The 20,403-nt window shown below is 42.3% G+C and overlaps 1 protein-coding gene across 1 annotated transcript in view; it reads right to left on the bottom strand.

The window, feature by feature from the left end:
• Positions 1-1,867: 1,867 nt before the first annotated feature.
• prim2 (DNA primase subunit 2) overlaps positions 1,868-20,403 on the bottom strand; it is a 103,887-nt gene continuing 85,351 nt past the window's right edge. Inside the window, exons 13-14 of the mRNA XM_064933870.1 lie at positions 7,306-7,374; positions 1,868-2,244 (exon numbers count right to left, since the gene is read on the bottom strand). Coding sequence (XP_064789942.1) covers positions 2,014-2,244; positions 7,306-7,374 — 300 coding nt within the window. The 3' untranslated portion in view covers positions 1,868-2,013. The remainder of the gene's footprint in view (positions 2,245-7,305; positions 7,375-20,403) is intronic.

The following is a 20,403-nucleotide window of genomic DNA, read 5'->3' as shown; positions in this document are numbered from 1 at the left end:
GGGACCCATTTAAATTCACAATGCAGGTCCCTCTCCTCTGGGTCTCTAATTGACTCTACATTTAGCCCGCAGAGCTTGTTACAGAGCACTGGGAGAGAGGGGAGATGAGCTTGTACAGGCGAGGGCAGAGTGAGTGAGAGGGTAGATTGTATATGGCACAGTGAGAAGGATGGAGAACACAAACACCATTACTGAAACATCTAGGAGGGTAGGTGGGGGGGCATAGGGTATTGTGGACATGCTGTGCGTAGACTTATTGGAGTAAATTCGAAAGGAAAAGAATCACAAGGCAGTGTTATAATTAATATTGTGCTGCATTTATATTCTAATGCAGGTCCATAAGCCATTATCCAATTTGATCAAGCATTAAACACAGTCCATCTTGATTAGTTTGTACATTAATTACAAGCCAATATATCCATCAACAAACTAAAAGCGGACATGTTTTGGGAGGAGAAAATGCTTGACATTATATACCAGATTAGGCTGTGGAAAACTCCAGGAAAAACCTAAATAAAATTGCATCCATTGACCTTGAACACAACCTTGTATATGCCACTTCACACAAGGGTTTAAATAAAGACAGGGTTTTGCCTAAGCAGTGCAATTGTAAACTGGTAAAGATCCCTGGGCTACTTAGAGTAGATAGTCATGCTAGATCTCTGGGCTACTTAGAGTAGATAGTCATGCTAGATCTCTGGGCTACTTAGAGTAGATAGTCATGCTAGATCTCTGGGCTACTTAGAGTAGATAGTCATGCTAGATCTCTGGGCTACTTAGAGTAGATAGTCATGCTAGATCTCTGGGCTACTTAGAGTAGATAGTCATGCTAGATCTCTGGGCTACTTAGAGTAGATATTCATACTAGATCTCTGGGCTACTTAGAGTAGATAGTCATGCTCGGTTTGTCTGGAGTGCTACATGAAATAGCCATAGAAGCTTGTAAGCTCAACATGAACTACATATAGTATATTCAAATCTCTCAACATTGAGCACATTTCTAAATATGAAACTAACATAACTGATCAAATTTGACAAGTTACACTGTGCAGAATTCACTGATATTGTATATGTTGTGGTCTGATGTGAATTGAATAACCAAGAGAGTAAGTATGTGATAAAGATTTGAAAGAAATATTAGCTATTTCCACACCACTTTGGTTATGGGCAACTAACACTTTTAACCTGTAATTTAGCCAAGAGGCCTTACAAGACAGGGTGGGCTTTGGGTAAATTGCATCAAGCGTATTCCAAGGCAGTGCAATACAACTTGTGTTTACTTGTATCCATCCCTTGTTCTGGTTTTCAAGGGAAATGGAAAGAGAGCCTGTAACATCTTCCACTTTTGGACGTTACAAGGCAACACTAACTTAATTCCTCCTCAACATTTACTGGATTGGTTGAACAGTGCAGAAGAGAAACTCCCTCGACAGGGTTTTTAATTCTCGACCAGTATATAGGGGATCTAGTTTCAGGCATTTATTTTACACCTGCTACGTTAGGTTAATCCCTTTTGAGCAAAAACAATGACATTGCTTCTGTGGCAGCGAGGATAGTTTCTGGTCATAGACCAATGAGCAGGCAATGGGCCTCGCAGAAGAGAAAAAAGGGAGGCAACACCATTCCCAAACAGACTATTTCAAAATTAATAGAATTGCACCAATGTCAGCTTTCAAACAGGGAGAAAAATTGTAGATACATCACATCAATGAATTAGAAAGAGCATCCAACTGTTCCAAAGTTCAGGTTTGAGAATTGTAGTCCCACTGTTGGTAAATCCCAAGATTGAGGTTAAGGTCAAGATGAATCTTTTGCTTGTTATTGTGTTGCATTTGTCAACCAACAAATAAGCACCAAAGAGAAGATCTTCATATTATTCAACTTTATTACTACATACATGTAAAACAGAGGACAGCGTTGAACATTTGAGAAGAATAGAAAATCATTATTCTTGGTAAAAAAACATTTGACTGGATGGGAGCTTATTCAAATCTACACAGTGAGGAAATGTTATCAGGCATCTTGGAAGAAAGAATCCAGGTCCTCTGTTATTTCTCCTGCCACCTCCTGAGGGAGGTTCCCTGGTCCTGGTGTTTGGTGAGGGGACGGGTTAGGAGGTTTGGTGGCAGGGTTGTCCTCCCGCTTTACTTCCACCTTCTCCCCAGCCCCGGGACCGCCTAGCAGCTTCTGGCTCTCCATGAAGTACTGGTTGGGGTGATTGAGTGAAAACCCAGAGTCCTCAATCTGGACGCAACAGAAACAAGTTTTGTTAGGTGTCAGACGGTAAAAAGAATACCTTGGACAGAAGTGTCAGAAAGACAACTCTGCTTCAGTTATTTAACTAAATGGCATTGTTCTGGTGTTCTGAACTGATGCAATTCCTCCCTCCTATTTCAAGCCAGACAGTGTGATTGGGAGGGAACACACCGGCTTTAAAAACAAGTCTCCCTGAATAAGGTGTCAGCATGTTTCAATTTGGCTGGCGCCTAGCCGAACCGAACAAGTGTGCTCGCATACTCCTTTAAAAGACCTTCGCTTGAGAAACAAGAAAAAGAGCAGCAATAGTACTGTTTGTCCATTTTGAGATGCCGTAGCCAGTTTACACCTTAAAATAGTCTAAGATATTTACCTTCATTTTGACGTTTTTAGCAAGGAGATCTTAGTCTGCCAATTTTACATCTAACTAAGATGTTTGGTGCAGTATTTCTTAATAAAAAAATAGTACTGATTCCCTACTGACCAATCACTGATCAACAAAAACGCCACAAAATGTCGTCATAATATATGTACGAACTCTTCCGACCGAACTGTTTAGACTCCGAAGCATGAGGGCAATTTAAGTCCCTCTCCTGCCATCACCTTGAGATCATTGTTTAATTCCTTTGTCTAGCGAGGCAAATACAAGCTGACTGCTCGACTGTATTTGAACCAGCGTGGGTCCACATGTACGCCTACATATCTCAGCAGTATTTGATGGGAATAAACTCCTTACAGAAACATAAAAAGAAACAAGTTCCCTACTCATTTAAGAAGAAAAAAAACATCTAATTTATCCTGTTAACTGTCCTGTCTCTGTTCACTGTCTGTGCATTAAACTTATTAAAGAGTGGAAAAATCTCAGAGCCACAGGTTTCACGAGTACAGAACTGTGCAATCCATTACACCCGGATCTGTCTCAGCATTACCACATAGCACTTGGCCTTCTGGATGTGACAAATGACAAATGCATAAACATGAAACAATCCGAACCCAAGATCAGAAACAAATCAATCTTTGAATAATTTTGCTGCTGCAGCACCCTCCTGCTCCCATAATCCGAGGTGAAGCATCTCGGAGCTTGCCATTTCATTACTCTTTCTATTGTTTGATTTATTGCTCCTGTGTAAATATTTAATCAGTGAAGTATTATATTTTGACCTTTAATAAACGCTGCCAAGGAGGGAGGAACAACAGATCTATCTGTACAAACCCACAGATCTGGAACCAGGTAGGACATACGGCGGTCATACAATATGTATTGCGATTCTACAGGTTTTTTAAAAATACAGGCGTTTTGGCGCAGGTACAACTGACTAGCGCTAGTCGGTTGTACCTGCAGTAGCAAAAAAAAAGAGGTAAATATCAATAACATTGCGAAATTCGACTATCAATTGTGACCCCCATCAGTCTAGGAAGTGGTAGATACTTAATTCTCCCAGTGGCAGGTAAGGGAGAAACGAGTTGGTCGTCTTTGTGCCCCATGATGACAATCATTTAAAGATTAGGGGTCGTATATTGGTGGGATGCCCATACCCTCCACACAAAATAACTATTCTTTCACAATGCGTATTAAATGTCACAAACATGCAGTTTGGACGACAGGACTAAAATATGACTCATGAATGTCATAAATGTGGATTTTTCATTTCAGAGGTGGTGGGGTGGTTCCATTTATCTTTCAAAGGCTGTTAGAGCACACTGTTTATCAGAGCTGCCATCTTATTTATTCCAGGGGAATTATCCCTGGGACCCTCTGACTGTACAGCTCCAGGCTATTAGTCAGCACCTATGACCCAGAGCACCGTTTCATTCCTCCAGAGGGTCCAATGAATGATGATCTTGGAAAGCAATGACAGAGTTTACTGAAACACCATTAGAGGCATTTAATTGTTCTCTGTGACAATGTGAGTATATTACAACAAGGAGAAACAAGCCCCACAAATATTAATCATAACCCGTAGGTTAATTACCAAACGGATAAATTGCAATAGTGGACTAGATTAAGGACATCTATGATACTATCGAGTCTACACATATATAGTTGAGGTCGGAATTTAACATACACCTTAGCCAAATAAATTGAAACTCAGTTTTTCACAATTCCTGACATTTAATAAGTAAAATCCCTGTTTTAGGTCAGTTAGGATCACCACTTTATTTTTAGAATGTGAAATGTCAGAATAATAGTAGAGAGAATGATTTATTTCAGCTTTTATTTCTTTCATCACATTCCCGGGGGGTCAGAAGTTTGCATCCACTCAATTAGTATTTGGTAGCATTGCCTTTAAATTGGTTAACTTGGGTCAAACGTTTTGGATAGCCTCCACAAGCTTCCACATTAAGTTGGGTGAATTTTCTGCCCATTCTTCCTGACAGAGCTGGTGTAACTAAGTCAGGTTTGTAGGCCTCCTTCCTCGCACACACCTTTTCAGTTCTGTCCAAACACTTTCTATGGGATTGAGGTCAGGGCTTTGTGATGGCCACTCCAATACCTTGACTTTGTTGTCCTTAAGCCATTTTGCCACAACTTTGGAAGTATGCTCGGGGTCATTGTCCATTTGGAAGACCCATTTGCAACCAAGCTTAAACTTCCTGACTGATGTCTTGAGATGTTGCTTCAATATATCCACATGATTTTCCTACCTCATGCCATCCATTTTGTGAAGTGCACCAGTCCCTCCTGCAGCAAAGCACCCCCACAACACGATGCTGCCACCCCCGTGCTTCACGGTTGGGATGGTGTTCTTCTGCTTGCAAGCATCCACCTTTTTCCTCCAAACATAACAATGGTCATTATGGCCAAACAGTTCTGTTTTATCAGACCAGAGGACATTTCTCCAAAAAGTACTGGATGTTTGTCCCCATTTGCAGTTGCAAACTGTAGTCTGGCTTTTTTTATGGCGGTTTTGGAGCAGTGGCTTCTTCCTTGCTGAGCGACCTCTCAGGTTATGTCGATATAGGACTCGTTTACTGTGGATATAGCTACTTTTGTACCTGTTTCCTCCAGCATCTTCACAAGGTCCTTTGCTGTTGTTCTGGGATTAATTTGCACATTTTGCACCAAAGTACTTTCATCTCTAGGGGACAGAACGCGTCTACTTCCTGAGCGGTATGACGGCTGCGTGGTCCCATGGTGTTTGTATTTGCGTACTATTGTTTGTACAGATGAACGCGGTACTTTCAGGCGTTTGGAAATTGCTCCCAAGGATGAACCAGACTTGTGGAGGTCTACAATTTGTTTCTGAGGTCTTGGCTGATTTCTTTTGATGTCAAGCAAAGAGGCACGGAGTTTGAAGGTAGGCCTTGAAATACATCCACAGGTACACCTCCAATTGACTAAAATGATGTCAATCAGCCTATCAGAAGCTTCTAAAGCCATGACATAATTTTCTGGAATTTTCCAAGCTGTTTAAAGGCACAATCAACTTAGTGCATGTAAACTTCTGACCCACTGAAATTGTGATACAGTGAATTATAAGTGAAATAATTTGTCTGTAAACAATTGTTGGAAAAATTACTTGTGTCGTGCACAAAGTAGATGTCCTAACCGACTTGCCAAAACTATAGTTCGTTAACAAGACATTTGTGGAGTGGTTGAAAAATGAGTTTTAATGACTCCAACCTAAGTGTATGTAAACTTCCGACTTCAACTGTAGGTCTTGTAAGTAAGGCAAAGAAGTTGAGTAGAGCTGAAGCCATTAGAAGGCTCTGATGGGAGTATTACCTCAACCAATAAAGATAATTTAGGCTGGTAACCAGAAACAATGTGACCCACCCACCCAAGGGTGTAGCTAGGTCCCTGCAGACACATTGTCCTTTGCTTGGCTGGGGAAGTGTTTTTGTCAAGAAGCAAATTGACTTTCATCGGACTGACTTTCAAAGTGAATTTTGGCTCTAACTCTGAAACTGGCAACAAATGGGTCTTGTGAGGTCTAAAGTTTGAATGTGCAATGATGAAATGAGGTTTTTAAAAAAAGAACACGACTATCATAAACGTGCCCAAAAAAGGCTAGGTAATCTAAAACCTTATTAAATCACAATCTTTTTTTTATCATAAATCTGTCCTTTAAAATATTTTTGGGATTACGGTATAAAGTGCTTTACATGTACTTTTCCTGGGTTATCAGATTGAAATGTGATCAGAGGATATTAGCTTCTCAGAATAAACTTTGCACCAGAGCGATGGCAAACATTCTGAAAAGTTTACCTCCAACATTCACATCAAAGACTGCTCCCATCTCTCCTTCCCCAATTCAGTCAAATTAAACTGTCACATAGCAGATAGTCAACATTTACATCTTGGTGCTACGTGCCCACATTCTCATCAGGATTCTGTCACTTCAGCTGCGTTGAACGCTGAGGGACAGGGGCACGTGTTAAAGAACTAATCTTGACTGACATCTCTAGATTATTGCTTTCTCACTGAAAAAAAAACCCGAAAAAAAAACTCACGCCATCTCTCTCCCCAGTCCGTCAGTCTGTAGAGCTTCCAATTTAAATACAATAAACAGTGCAGCACGGAAAATCACGCGAATTGTCAACACGTATCGGATACGCGCTTCCACTCATTTGCTTTTCCCAATAGCACTGACCCAAAAAATACTTTTATGGGTTGCTGGAAATAACACAGGCGTATGTAAGCAATTGCTATGATCAACGTGCATAACAGCAACTCCTTACAAGACAAACAGCAATAAGAACAAGTTCTACCCTGATTATTTCCCATACATTTTTTCTCCCTCCTAAATAAGGCCTGAATATTAAAAGCCTCGAATGTGACTGAAACTGCTGATCTAAAATGTTCTCCACTAAAAAGGTATTAGATCAAATAAATGTCATTTATTATGGGCTAAATTAATCTAAAGTGCCATAATTAACCCATACAAGTTAAACGGATATGACAGCTAATGATTGATGTGATTACAGAGCTGGAGGCCCCTCCCTCCAGAGGCTTCATGCATATCCTGCGGGGCCCTCCCTCCGGTCCCCACAATAGCAGGCAAGCCACCCCAATTACATCTGGCCCCAAATGAAAGCTGTCCTTACGCTGTGCGTCAGTTCAAAGTACTTCTGGCAGGCCAGCTGATAGTGCATTCCCTTGACCAACTCCAGGATCTGAAAACAAGAAAAGAAAGCATGGGGAATACAGAGATTAATGAGGTGAGAGAGATTAGAGAGAGATTAAAGAGGTGATGGGGTTAGAGAGAGATCTTGAAATATGATTTGCATACAACAGGAATGTTGTTGTGTAAGAGCGGATTTGACGTTAACCAATCACGGTGACTAGCAGTTATAGATGGGTTAGCTGACAACATCACGAAAATGTGCGCTCTTCCACGGGGTAGAAGTCAGCGTGTTGTTGTGATTCTGGATGTTCAGACTGTTAGCAAGAATGACAAGAAACTGCCATGTGGGGAATCTATAGTGGCTCGTTGCAGATACTTTCATATAGTTCTTGATACCATGTCCTGTTTTGAGGTGTTTCGACTGGTTTCATGTCAATGCTGATATGGCAAAAGATGTGCAAGTTCGCTAACCAACAACTGTAACAATGTATTTGAGAAACAAGTGCTCATTGTGCAAATGTATTGATGTTTTCAATAAACATTGGAGACTATAAATAGCTTACATGTTGTCAACAATTTAGGCCATTCCTTATGTTTTGCCCCATAGTTCCACACTCATTATTTCTGTTGCTGAACAACCAACCCGTCTATATGCAGTTTAAGGAACAACTTTGCACGATGGATGAAGTGCTTGTGTTAAGGCCCTTGTGTTTTGTGGATGCTAATTATGGAGCGACATCATAGTGCAGCTTTAAAATTAGGCTCAAGGTATTACTGGAAATATACTGAACACAAATATAAACGTAACATGTTGGTCCCATGTTTCATGAGCTGAAATAAAAGATCCCAGAAATGTTCCATACGCACAAAAAACATCTTATTTTTTTTGGCACAGATTTGTTTACATCCCTGTTAGTGAGCATTTATCCTTTGCCAAGATAATCCATCCACGTGACAGGTGTGGCATATCAAGAAGCTGATTAAACAACATGATCATTACACAGGTGCACCTTGTGCTGGGGACAATAAAAGGCCACTCTAAAATGTGTAGTTCTGTCACAACACAATGCCACTGATGAGGGAGCATGCAATTGGCATGCTGACTGCAGGAATGTCCACCAGAGCTGTTACCAGAAAATTGAATGTTCATTTCTCTACCGTAAGCCACCTCCAACGTCATTTTAGAGAATTTGGCAGTATGTCCAACCGGCCTCACAACCGCAGACCACGTGTATGGGGTCATGTGGGCGAGCGGTTTGCTGATGTCAACATTGTGAACAGACTCCCTTATGGTGGCGGTGGGGTTATGGTATGGGCAGGCATAAGCTGCAGACAACGAACAAGTACATTTTATCGACAGCAATTTGAACGCACAGAGATACCGTGACGAGATCCCGAGGCCCATTTTCGTGCCATTCATCTGCTGCCATCACCTCATGTTTCAGCATGCTAATGCACGGCCCTATGTCACAAGGATCTGTACACAATTCCTGGAAGCTGAATGAGGTCCCAGTTCTTCCATGGCCTGCATACTTACCATACATGTCACCCATTTAGCATGTTTGGGATGCTGTGGATCGACATGTACGACAGTGTATATCAGTTCCTGACAATATCCAGTAAATTCGCACAGCCATTGAAGAGGAGTGGGGCAACATTCCACCATCAACCTTACAGAAATGCTTACTTATGAGAGCCCCTAACCAACAATGCAGCTGGAAAAAAAATACAGATAAGAATTAGAAATAAAAGTAACAAGTAATTAAAGAGCAGCAGTAAAATAACAATAGCGAGAGTATATACAGGGGGGTACCGGGACAGAGTCAATGTGCGGGGACACCGGTTAGCTGAGGTAATATGTACACGTAGATAAAGTTATTATTAAAGTGTCTATGCATAGATGATAACAACAGAGAGTAGCAGCGGTGTAAAAGTGGGGGAGGGGCAATGCAAATAGTCTGGGTAGCCATTTGATTAGATGTTCAGGAGTCTTATGGCTTGGGGGTAGAAGCTGTTTAGAAGCCTCTTGGACCTAGACTTGGCGCTTCGGTACCGATTCCCATCCTATACACTGAGTTGTGAATATATCGTCAGGTGCACAAATTCACTATAAACCTTAAGGAGAGATTAAACGCCAATGTTCCACTTCCCACTTGTCAAATGGGTTTCTGGGGTTCCTAACACAGACAATAAAGTACCCTAGTCGCAGAGGGGATTGACTGGCACATTAAATCACGAAGGGTTTCATCCGAGTTCCTTTACACCAGTTAAGGCAGGACTTTAAAGCTTTATGGTGCCTCTTCTACCATTCACAGGGTGCATGCACGTTTTTTTTTATTCCTATATTTCTCAATATATTGGGGGGAAAAATGCAACAGATTGACAGACTTTCCATATTGGTGCCCATGACTCGCTTTTCCAGCTCCAAGAGCCAAGGTGAAAGCACTGCCAATTCCTGCCCTTCTGAATGACAGACAGGTTAGCGCACATTCTTAGAGGGGGGCATTGTCACATTTCAGTGTCTGGCCTCTATGGCATTCAGTGTCACTTTTAAGGAGGGGCAACCCCAGGTAGACTGGGTGAGTGAGGACTGATGTTATGCATATGAATCACTTCCCACTGATTTCTCTCACTTTGGATTCAGTCTCTAACATTTAATAATGCTACCTAAAGTGGTTGCTCAACTAAAAGTGTTGCGATTATGCTGCGGGACTAAGAGGTAATTTGTGGTTTAGTACGGTACCCTGCGTCACTACTTCATTGCTCCAGATCAGTGCAAGGGGTAGTTCGAGCACTGATTATGCTTTTGGGTCCCAAGGCGCTACTGTGTCGGACAATGAATAGGCGACATAAACCAAATAAAAACTGATAATTGTGCACGACTTCAAAATTGAATTTCAATTAATTGTATGACAAGGATGAAGGTGATTGAACTTAGAACAATAGTGTAAGAATTACTATTCCTCTGTCACTTATGTTTTTGTTACTACTTGTCAGTATTACTTACTAAAACTGTTGTTACACTAAGAGAAACTTGGACTACAATTAGCGGGTGGAAATGTTAGGATTATTTTGCTCTTACTGTAGTACTGTAGCCTACTCCCGACCGGTCACGTTGTACAGCGCCATTATGGGCTATTAGCAGGACAATAGACTCTTACCAAGGAGGATAGGGAGAGAATTGTATCGTCAAATGTATTTCTTAGTTAGGTAGGCTGTATCACAACCGGCCGTGATTAGTTCAATTCAAATTTTCAATTTCAATTTAATCCACCAGAAAATACAGAACAAATATTCCAACAAATATTGTAGTTAAACTCTAATATACTAATTAATTTTTTTTTAAACTATCAATTGAAACCTTTAACAAGTGGAAGGGGGAAATGGTAATATTATTATTAACCCTGTTTTTCACAAGTGTTTTTTTTTGGCTGTGAATTCTGCAAACAATGTTTCTAGGATGGGCTATTAGCACGACTCATTATATATATATATATATATATACTGCTCAAAAAAATAAAGGGAACACTTAAACAACACAATGTAACTCCAAGTCAATCACACTTCTGTGAAATCAAACTGTCCACTTAGGAAGCAACACTGTTTGACAATAAATTTGACATGCTGTTGTGCAAATCGAATAGACAACAGGTGGAAATTATAGGCAATTAGCAAGACACCCCCAATAAAGGAGTGGTTCTGCAGGTGGTGACCACAGACCACTTCTCAGTTCCTATGCTTCCTCGCTGAAGTTTTGGTCACTTTTGAATGCTGGCGGTGAATTCACTCTAGTGGTAGCATGAGACGGAGTCTACAACCCACACAAGTGGCTCAGGTAGTGCAGCTCATCCAGGATGGTACGTCAATGTGAACTGTGGCAAGAAGTTTTGCTGTGTCTGTCAGCGTAGTGTCCAGAGCATGGAGGCTCTACCAGGAGACAGGCCAGTACATCAGGAGATGTGGAGGAGGCCGTAGGAGGGCAACAACCCAGCAGCAGGACCGCTACCTCCGCCTTTGTGCAAGGAGGAGCAGGAGGAGCACTGCCAGAGCCCTGCAAAATGACCTCCGGCAGGCCACAAATGTGCATGTGTCTGCTCAAACGGTCAGAAACAGACTCCATGAGGGTGGTATGAGGGCCCGACATCCACAGGTGGGTGTTGTGCTTACAGCCCAACACCGTGCAGGACGTTTGGCATTTGCCAGAGAACACCAAGATTGGCAAATTCGCCACTGGCGCCCTGTGCTCTTCACAGATGAAAGCAGGTTCACACTGAGCACATGTGACAGAGTCTGGAGACGCCGTGGAGAACGTTCTGCTGCCTGCAACATCTTCCAGCATGACCGGTTTGGCGGTGGGTCAGTCATGGTGTGGGGTGGCATTTCTTTGGGAGGCCGCACAGCCCTCCATGTGCTCGCCAGAGGTAGCCTGACTGCCTTTAGGTACCGAGATGAGATCCTCAGACCCCTTGTGAGACCATATGCTGGTGCGGTTGGCCCTGGGTTCCTCCTCATGCAAGACAATGCTAGACCTCATGTGGCTGGAGTGTGTCAGCAGTTCCTGCAAGAGGAAGGCATTGATGCTATGGACTGGCCCGCCCGTTCCCCAGACCTGAATCCAATTGAGCACATCTGGGACATCATGTCTCGCTCCATCCACCAACACCACGTTGCACCACAGACTGTCCAGGAGTTGGCGGATGCTTTAGTCCAGGTCTGGGAGAAGATCCCTCAGGAGACCATCCGCCACCTCATCAGGAGCATGCCCAGGCGTTGTAGGGAGGTCATACAGGCACGTGGAGGCCACACACACTACTGAGCCTCATTTTGACTTGTTTTAAGGACATTACATCAAAGTTGGACCAGCCTGTAGTGTGGTTTTCCACTTTAATTTTGAGTGTGACTCCAAATCCAGACCTCTATGGGTTGATAAATTTGATTTCCATTGGTAATTTTTGTGTGATTTTGTTGTTAGCACATTCAACTATGTAAAGAAAAAAGTATTTAATAAGAATATTTAATTCATTCAGATCTAGGATGTGTTATTTTTGTATTCCCTTTATTTTTTTGAGCAGTGTATAGTGGGGCAAAAAAGTATTTAGTCAGCCACCAATTGTGCAAGTTCTCCCACTTAAAATGATGAGAGAGGCCTGTAATTTTCATCATAGGTATACTTCAACTATGACAGACAAAATGAGAAAAAATAATCCAGAAAATCACATTGTAGGATTTTTAATGAATTTATTTGAAAATGATGGTGGAAAATAAGTATTTGGTCACCTACAAACAAGCAAGATTTCTGGCTCTCACAGACCTGTAACTTCTTCTTTAAGAGGCTCCTCTGTCCTCCACTCATTACCTGTATTAATGGCACCTGTTTGAACTTGTTATCAGTATAAAAGACACCTGTCCACAACCTCAAACAGTCACACTCCAAACTCCACTATGGCCAAGATCAAAGAGCTGTCAAAGGACACCAGAAACAAAATTGTAGACCTGCACCAGACTGGGAAGACTGAATCTGCAATAGGTAAGCAGCTTGGTTCGAAGAAATAAACTGTGGGAGCAATTATTAGGAAATGGAAGACATACAAGACCACTGATAATCTCCCTCGATCTGGGGCTCCACGCAAGTTCTCACCCCATGGGGTCAAAATGATCAAAAGAACCGTGAGCAAAAATCCCAGAACCAAACAGGGGGACCTAGTGAATGACCTGCAGAGAGCTGGGACCAAAGTAACAAAGCCTACCACCAGTAACACACTACGCCGCCAGGGACTCAAATCCTGCAGTGCCAGACGTGTCCCCCTGCTTAAGCCAGTACATGTCCAGGCCCGTCTGAAGTTTGCTAGAGAGCATTTGGATGATCTAGAAGAAGATTGGGAGAATATCATATGGTCAGATGAAACCAAAATAGAACCTTTTGGTAAAAACTTGTTTAGAGGACAAAGAATGCCGAGTTGCATCCAAAGAACACCATACCTACTGTGAAGTATGGGGGTGGAAACATCATGCTTTGGGGCTGTTTTTCTGCAAAGGGACCAGGACGATTGATACGTGTAAAGGAAAGAATGAATGGGGCCATGTATCGTGAGATTTTGAGTGAAAACCTCCTTCCATCAGCAAGGGCATTGAAGATGAAACGTGGCTGGGTCTTTCAGCATGACAATGATCCCAAACACACCGCCCGGGCAACGAAGGAGTGGCTTCGTAAGAAGCATTTCAAGGTCCTGGAGTGGCCTAGCCAGTCTCCAGATCTCAACCCCATCACATCATTGCTCTAGAGGAGATCTGCATGGAGGAATGGGCCAAAATACCAGCAACAGTGTGTGAAAACCTTGTGAAGACTTACAGAAAACATTTGACCTCTGTCACTGCCAACAAAGGGTATTAAACAAAGTATTGAGATAAACTTTTGTTATTGACCAAATACTTATTTTCCACCATAATTTGCAAATAAATTCATTACAAATCCTACAATGTGATTTTCTGGATTTAAAAAAAATCATTTTGTCTGTCATAGTTGAAGTGTACCTATGATGAAAATTACAGGCCTCTCGTCTTTTTAAGTGGGAGAACTTGTACAACTGGTGGCTGACTAAATACTTTTTTGCCGCACTGTATGTCATATTGATCATGGCTCCTGAGTGGCGCAGTGGTCTAAGGCACTGCATCTCAGGGCAAGAGGCATCACTACAGTCCCTGGTTCTAATCCAGGCAGTATCACATCCAACCGTGATTGGGAGTCCCATAGGGCGGCACACAATTATTATTATCATTATTAATTTAGAATTATATAAAAGCCCCTTAGGGCAAATATGGTCTGTGAAAATATCTAATGAATAATGCCCCTTTGATATTGATTTAGAATATTCCAACCCTCTAAATGTAATTATTGGTAGAGTCACATCATTGGAAAAAAATAGTTTTAGATATACTGTAGGTCTACCGTAGGCGACATGAGTCTCACTAGTGTTGAGTAATGTGCTGTTAAAAGTGATGTAGGTCTTATTTACTTAAAAAGCTTATTGAAGTTAGAAGCAAAACGATTTGAAGCAATAGCCTACCCGCTGTGGTCAACTATTTCAGCACCGTTTCACACTGCTCTGAGACAAACATGGGGACTGGTCTTGATAAATCAATTAGATTTGTATTTTCACTGAATATTGGTTAGACTACAATTAGGGTGTGGAAATGGTATGCTCTTAGTACTGTTATCTACTCCCGACCGTCACATTGTACAGCACCATATTTCATCCTAACGGTAACTGAGGGTTTAGTTTTTCTTGGAATAGAAACACCATGATATTAATCAAATTAAGATACATTTGTTAAAATTAATTCCATATACTATGTTCTAAAAAAAAAAAAACTTATTACATTCTCTAGTACAGCCAATATTGAAGGCTATTAAATGCTTCTCAAAGATGCCCTCATGGTCAAACGAGCACTAATGGTAACAATGCCTGACAATTAAATAACATGCCATAGAATTCTGCGGCAGCCCGCAAGGTGTGCTGCAATATGACGCAACTTTTAAAGGAAGAACCACTGTACATACCGGTCTCTCTGCTCAGGAGCCTACATTGGCCTCCTGGGCCAAACCCCACACAGTGTCCGCGTGTCCTCCACTCAACTCTGAGTACTACTATAGGGGTTGCTGAGGGGGACAGGGAGGAAATGACTCATTTCATTTGAAGAGGGATAAGCTCCCTTTGGGTTGGCTGTCCACTTCAATTAGCACGCTATCATCTAGTCCTTCCCTAGTGCTCAATGGATTGCTTCGTACACAGATTATTTTAAATATTGATTATCCTCTCACTAGTGTGTGGTCTTTAGACTTGACTCTGCAGATTTGTACATTGAAATATAATCTAGATTCTATTTCTATAGATTTGAATACATAGACATATCTGGGTATGATTAGGCTACTTTAACCAGTGCTTAGAATGGGCTGTGCTGAATGCTTCAGCACACAGTAACATTTCAATAAACTACCTTAAAACACTCCCAAAAGCTGAAATGATCTCATATATATGCACTAGAGATATGTCTAGGAGCTGTATACAACCATCCATTTCAGGTCGAGACTGTTATTTTTGTGGGAAATAACACTGTGTGGAATGTTTAAGTGAAATACAAGCATAATGTTTGCAATGACAAGCGATCTGCTGACAATGTTTTTACTGCAAGTAACTCACTCATTATTTCTCATTTTATTTTTTAAAGCTTTCAGCTCTATTTATTGACTTGAGTGTTTTCATAGTCCCATTTTCAGTAAATAAATGTGGAAATGTATCAAATTCTAAATATAGCTTACAAATCAAATCAAATCTTATTTGTCACATACACATGGTTAGCAGATGTTAATGCGAGTGTAGCAAAATGCTTGTGCTTCTAGTTCCGACAATGCAGTAATAACCAACGAGTAACCTAAACTAACAATTCCACAACTACTACCTTATACACACAAGTGTAAAGGGATAAAGAATATGTACATAAAGATATATGAATGAGTGATGGTACAGAACGGCATAGGCAAGATGCAGTAGATGGTATCGAGTACAGTATATCCATATGAGATGAGTAATGTAGGGTATGTAAACAAAATTGCATAGTTTAAAGTGGCTAGTGATACATGTATTACGTAAAGATGCAGTAGATGATAGAGTACAGTATATACATATACATATGAGATGGGTAATGTAGGGTATGTACAGTGCCTTGCGAAAGTATTCGCCCCCCTTGAACTTTGCGACCTTTTGCCACATTTCAGGCTTCAAACATAAAGATATAAAACTGTATTTTTTTGTGAAGAATCAACAACAAGTGGGACACAATCATGAAGTGGAACGACATTTATTGGATATTTCAAACTTTTTTAACAAATCAAAAACTGAAAAATTGGGCGCGAAAAATTATTCAGCCCCTTTACTTTCAGTGCAGCAAACACTCTCCAGAAGTTCAGTGAGGATCTCTGAATGATCCAATGTTGACCTAAATGACTAATGATGATAAATACAATCCACCTGTGTGTAATCAAGTCTCCGTATAAATGCACCTGCACTGTGATATTTCTTCAAATTTCTTCAGATTCCTGAGGTTGAAGAGGCGCTGCTGCGCCTTCTTCACAATGCTGTCTGTGTGGGTGGACCAATTCAGTTTGTCCGTGATGTGTACGCCGAGGAACTTAAAAACGTACTACCCTCTCCACTACTGTCCCGTCGATGTGGATAGGGGGGTGCTCCCTCTGCTGTTTTCTGAAGTCCACAATCATTTCCTTTGTTTTGTTGTTTTGTTATTGTCCTGACACCACACTCCGAGGGCCCTCACTTCCTCCCTGTAGGCCGTCTCGTCGTTGTTGGTAATCAAGTCTACCACCGTAGTGTCGTCTGCAATCTTGATGATTGAGTTGGAGGCGTGCATGGCCACGCAGTCGTGGGTGAACAGGGAGTACAGGAGAGGGCTCAGAAAGCGCCCTTGTGGGGCTCCGGTGTTGAGGATCAGCAGGGTGGAGATGTTGTTACCTACCCTCACCACCTGGGGGCGGCCCATCAGGAAGTCCAGTACCCAGTTGCACAGGGCGGGGTTGAGACCCAGGGTCTCGAGCTTGATGACGAGTTTGGAGGGTACTATGGTGTTAAATGCTGAGCTGTCGTCGATGAACAGCATTCTCACATAGGTATTCCTCTTGTCCAGATGGGTTAGGGCAGTGTGGCTGCGATTGCGTCGTCTGTGGACCTATTGGGGCGGTAAGCAAATTAGAGTGGGTCTAGGGTGTCAGGTGGGGTGGAGGTGATGTGGTCCTTGACTAGTCTCTCAAAAGCACTTCACTCACGGAAGTGTGTGCTACGGGGCAGTAGTCGTTTAGCTCAGTTATCTTAGCTTTCTTGGGAACAGGAACAATGGTGGCCCTCTTGAAGCATGTGGGAACAGCAGACTGGGATAAGGATTGATTGAATATGTCCGTAAACACACCAGCCAACTGGTCTGCGCATGCTCTGAGGACGCGGCTGGGGATGCCGTCTGGGCCTACAGCCTTGCGAGGGTTAACACGTTTAAATGTTTTACTCACGTCGGCTGCAGTGAAGGAGAGTCCGCCGGTTTTGGTAGCGGGCCTTGTCAGTGGCACTGTATTGTCCTCATAGCAAGTTAAAAAGTTATTTTGTCTGTCTGGGAGCAAGACATCCTGGTCCGCGACGGGCTGGTTTTCTTTTTGTAATCTGTGATTGACTGTAGACCCTGCCACATACCTCGTGTCTGTTCCGTTGAATTGCGCCTCTACTTTGTCTCTATACCGACGCTTAGCTTGATTGCCTTGCAGAGGGAATAGCTACACTGTTTTATTCGGTCATGTTTCCGGTCACCTTGCCCTGGTTAAAATCAGTGGTTTGCGCTTTCAGTTTTGCGCGAATGCTGCAATCAATCCACGGTTTCTAGTTTGGGAATGTTTTAATCGTTGTTGTGGGTATAACATCGTCAATGCACTTTCTAATGAACTCGCTCACCGAATCAGCATATTCGTCAATGTTGTTGTTGGACACAATGCGGAACATATCCCAGTCGGCTTGATCGAAGCAGTCTTGAAGCGTGGAATCCGATTGGTTGGACCAGTGTTGAACAGACCTGAGCGCGGGAGCTTCTTGTTTTAGTCTCTGTCTGTAGGCAGGAAGCAACAAAATGGAGACGTGGTCAGCTTTTCCGAAAGGAGGGCGGGGGAGGGCCTTATATGCATTGGACATTGGCGAGTAGTATGCTAGGGAGTGGTGCGTGATGTGCCCGTCTCCGGAGCATGACCAGAAGAACGCTTTGTTTGCCCCTTTTACGACATCATTGTTTTGGGTCACCGGCTGGGATCCGATCCATTGTCCTGGCTGGAAGGCAGAACACAGGATGCGCTTTGGGAAAGTCATATTCCTGGTCGTAATGAGGTAGGGATGGAGGATATTAGCTAAAAATGCCAACATCGGTATTGGCCGATGTCAAAGCTACCGTGCATACCTATATAACGTAGGTACATGACGTAATGACGCCACGTAAAATTCTGCGATACATGTGCTGCACAGCATATTCCTAACCTAGCCCACAATGTCTGCTGTGTGGATCATCAAGCAGTCAACAAGTCAAGCAGTCATTTGAAAGAGTAAGAACATTTCAGTGAGACATCTCAAAGGCGAAATCCATCAAAGCCAAGATAATGGAATTCATTGCCCTTAACAATCAACTGCTCTCTGTCGTGGGTGATATTGGCTTTCGCCGACTGGTCGAGCACCTGTACTCACTATCAATTGTTAGAGCGTCGGACTAGTAACCGAAAGGTTGCAAGATCGAATCCCCGAGCCGACAAGGTAAAAATCTGTCGTTCTGCCCCATAACTAGCAAAGAATATGAACAAATGCACACACATGGCTACATGCAGCTCTCACTTTGATCTCAAAACAAGGGCATCTCATCATGACCATTCATATGCTGTAAACACAATCCAGTTCAAAGTGAATGGCCATATGATGCATGGGGGGGAGGGGGGGTGTGGTATATGGCCATAAGGGCTGTTTTTACACACAACGCAACACGGAGTCCCTGGATACAGCCCTTAGCCGTGGTATATTTGCCATATATCACAAACCCTGAGGTGCCTTATTGCGATTATAAACTGGTTACCAACGTAATTAGAGCAGTAAAAATAAATGTTAGGTTATACCCATGGTATACCCTCTGATATACCACAGCTGTCAGCCAATCAGCATTCAGGGCTCGAACCACCCTGTTTATAATTGCATTTAGGGATACTGCAGCTCTGATCGCTTATGCCGCATCGGTCTGTAGAGTTCTGTCCACAAGAAAATGTCTTGCATATTTGTTTTCGGTATGTTACATTGAAAATGGATAATATTGGCAATTCCCACAGTAGAGAGGGAAACGTTGATAGAGTTAACCGAAGGGGAAAACTAGAAAGTTGAGTGAAGTTCAATCTCGTGCTTCCCTTCCGTCGGGTGATATTTATTCTGCAGTGGTCACCAACCGGTCAATCGAGATCGACTGGTCAATCTCCAAGGAGTTCCTCGTTGATCGCCAAACATCTCTGTAAAAACCCCAAAGATAAAGCCTTGTGTTCCTACTAGGTATTTTTTTCATCTCGGGCTGTTGGTTGTAGGTGCAGCTGCCCTGCACGCTGGGTAGGCGAACGGTTGCCATTTTGAACCATTTCATGTGTCTGAAGGTACAAACTCTGCCTTCCCAGCAGGCGCAAAGAGCAAATCAAGTGCACTATAGGCTTACCGCTGGCCAATCAGACAGCTCAGATTAACGTGTCTGCAGTAAGGTAGCAGGCATACAAGAAAGCTACAGTGAAGTAGATAAGGTGAGATTTTAAAAAGTTTAAAACCATGACTAGAGAGAGACTGTCAACGAATACACCTAAGAGCTGCTGTTTTTATGAGTGAGTTCATGTTTAAGTTCTTACTCATTACTGTCCACACTTTGTATTCAACACTTTTATAAGACATAAAATGTGTTATTTTCCTAATTCCACTCAGCGCTACAACAAGCACTGCAGCAGTAATGAATGAGTAGGAAAGTGTATCTATAGGCTTGCGTGGTTATTAGCAGCTTGGGTCTTTTTTAAATGTTGAGAAATATTTATTTCTCTGTTCATAGGAGTAACATGAATTTGTGCATGAAGGACAGCTGGAAGACTGGTGTCCCTTTTTTGGTCAGTGTCAGTGGAGGAAAGGGAGAGCGGAGGGATGCTGAGAGGTGGACCCTCAGTCTGCCGCTTTCTCCCTCGCTGAGACTGACCATCAGGTGCAGGCACTATCAGCCCAGTAAAATAAAAATTGTAATTATTTAAATGTTTGCTCACTTAGCTGTGTAATCAGTTACAGTACCAGCAAAAAATATTGTAATCCAAAAACGGATACTTTTGAAAACTAGATGATTACTTTTAAATTCAGAAAGGATGTTTGCGGATTTCTGTTTTTGACACTTGTGTTTTCTCAGTGAGGCACAAGTTTAAGTTTGTTCCACCTGAGTGAGTCTGACCACAAGTCAGAGACCACATGACACACCAAATGTGTGATGG

Source organism: Oncorhynchus masou, chromosome 24 (genome assembly GCF_036934945.1).
Source record: "Oncorhynchus masou masou isolate Uvic2021 chromosome 24, UVic_Omas_1.1, whole genome shotgun sequence".
Lineage (NCBI taxonomy): Eukaryota > Metazoa > Chordata > Actinopteri > Salmoniformes > Salmonidae > Oncorhynchus > Oncorhynchus masou.
This window is presented reverse-complemented; position numbering and strand designations above follow the sequence as displayed.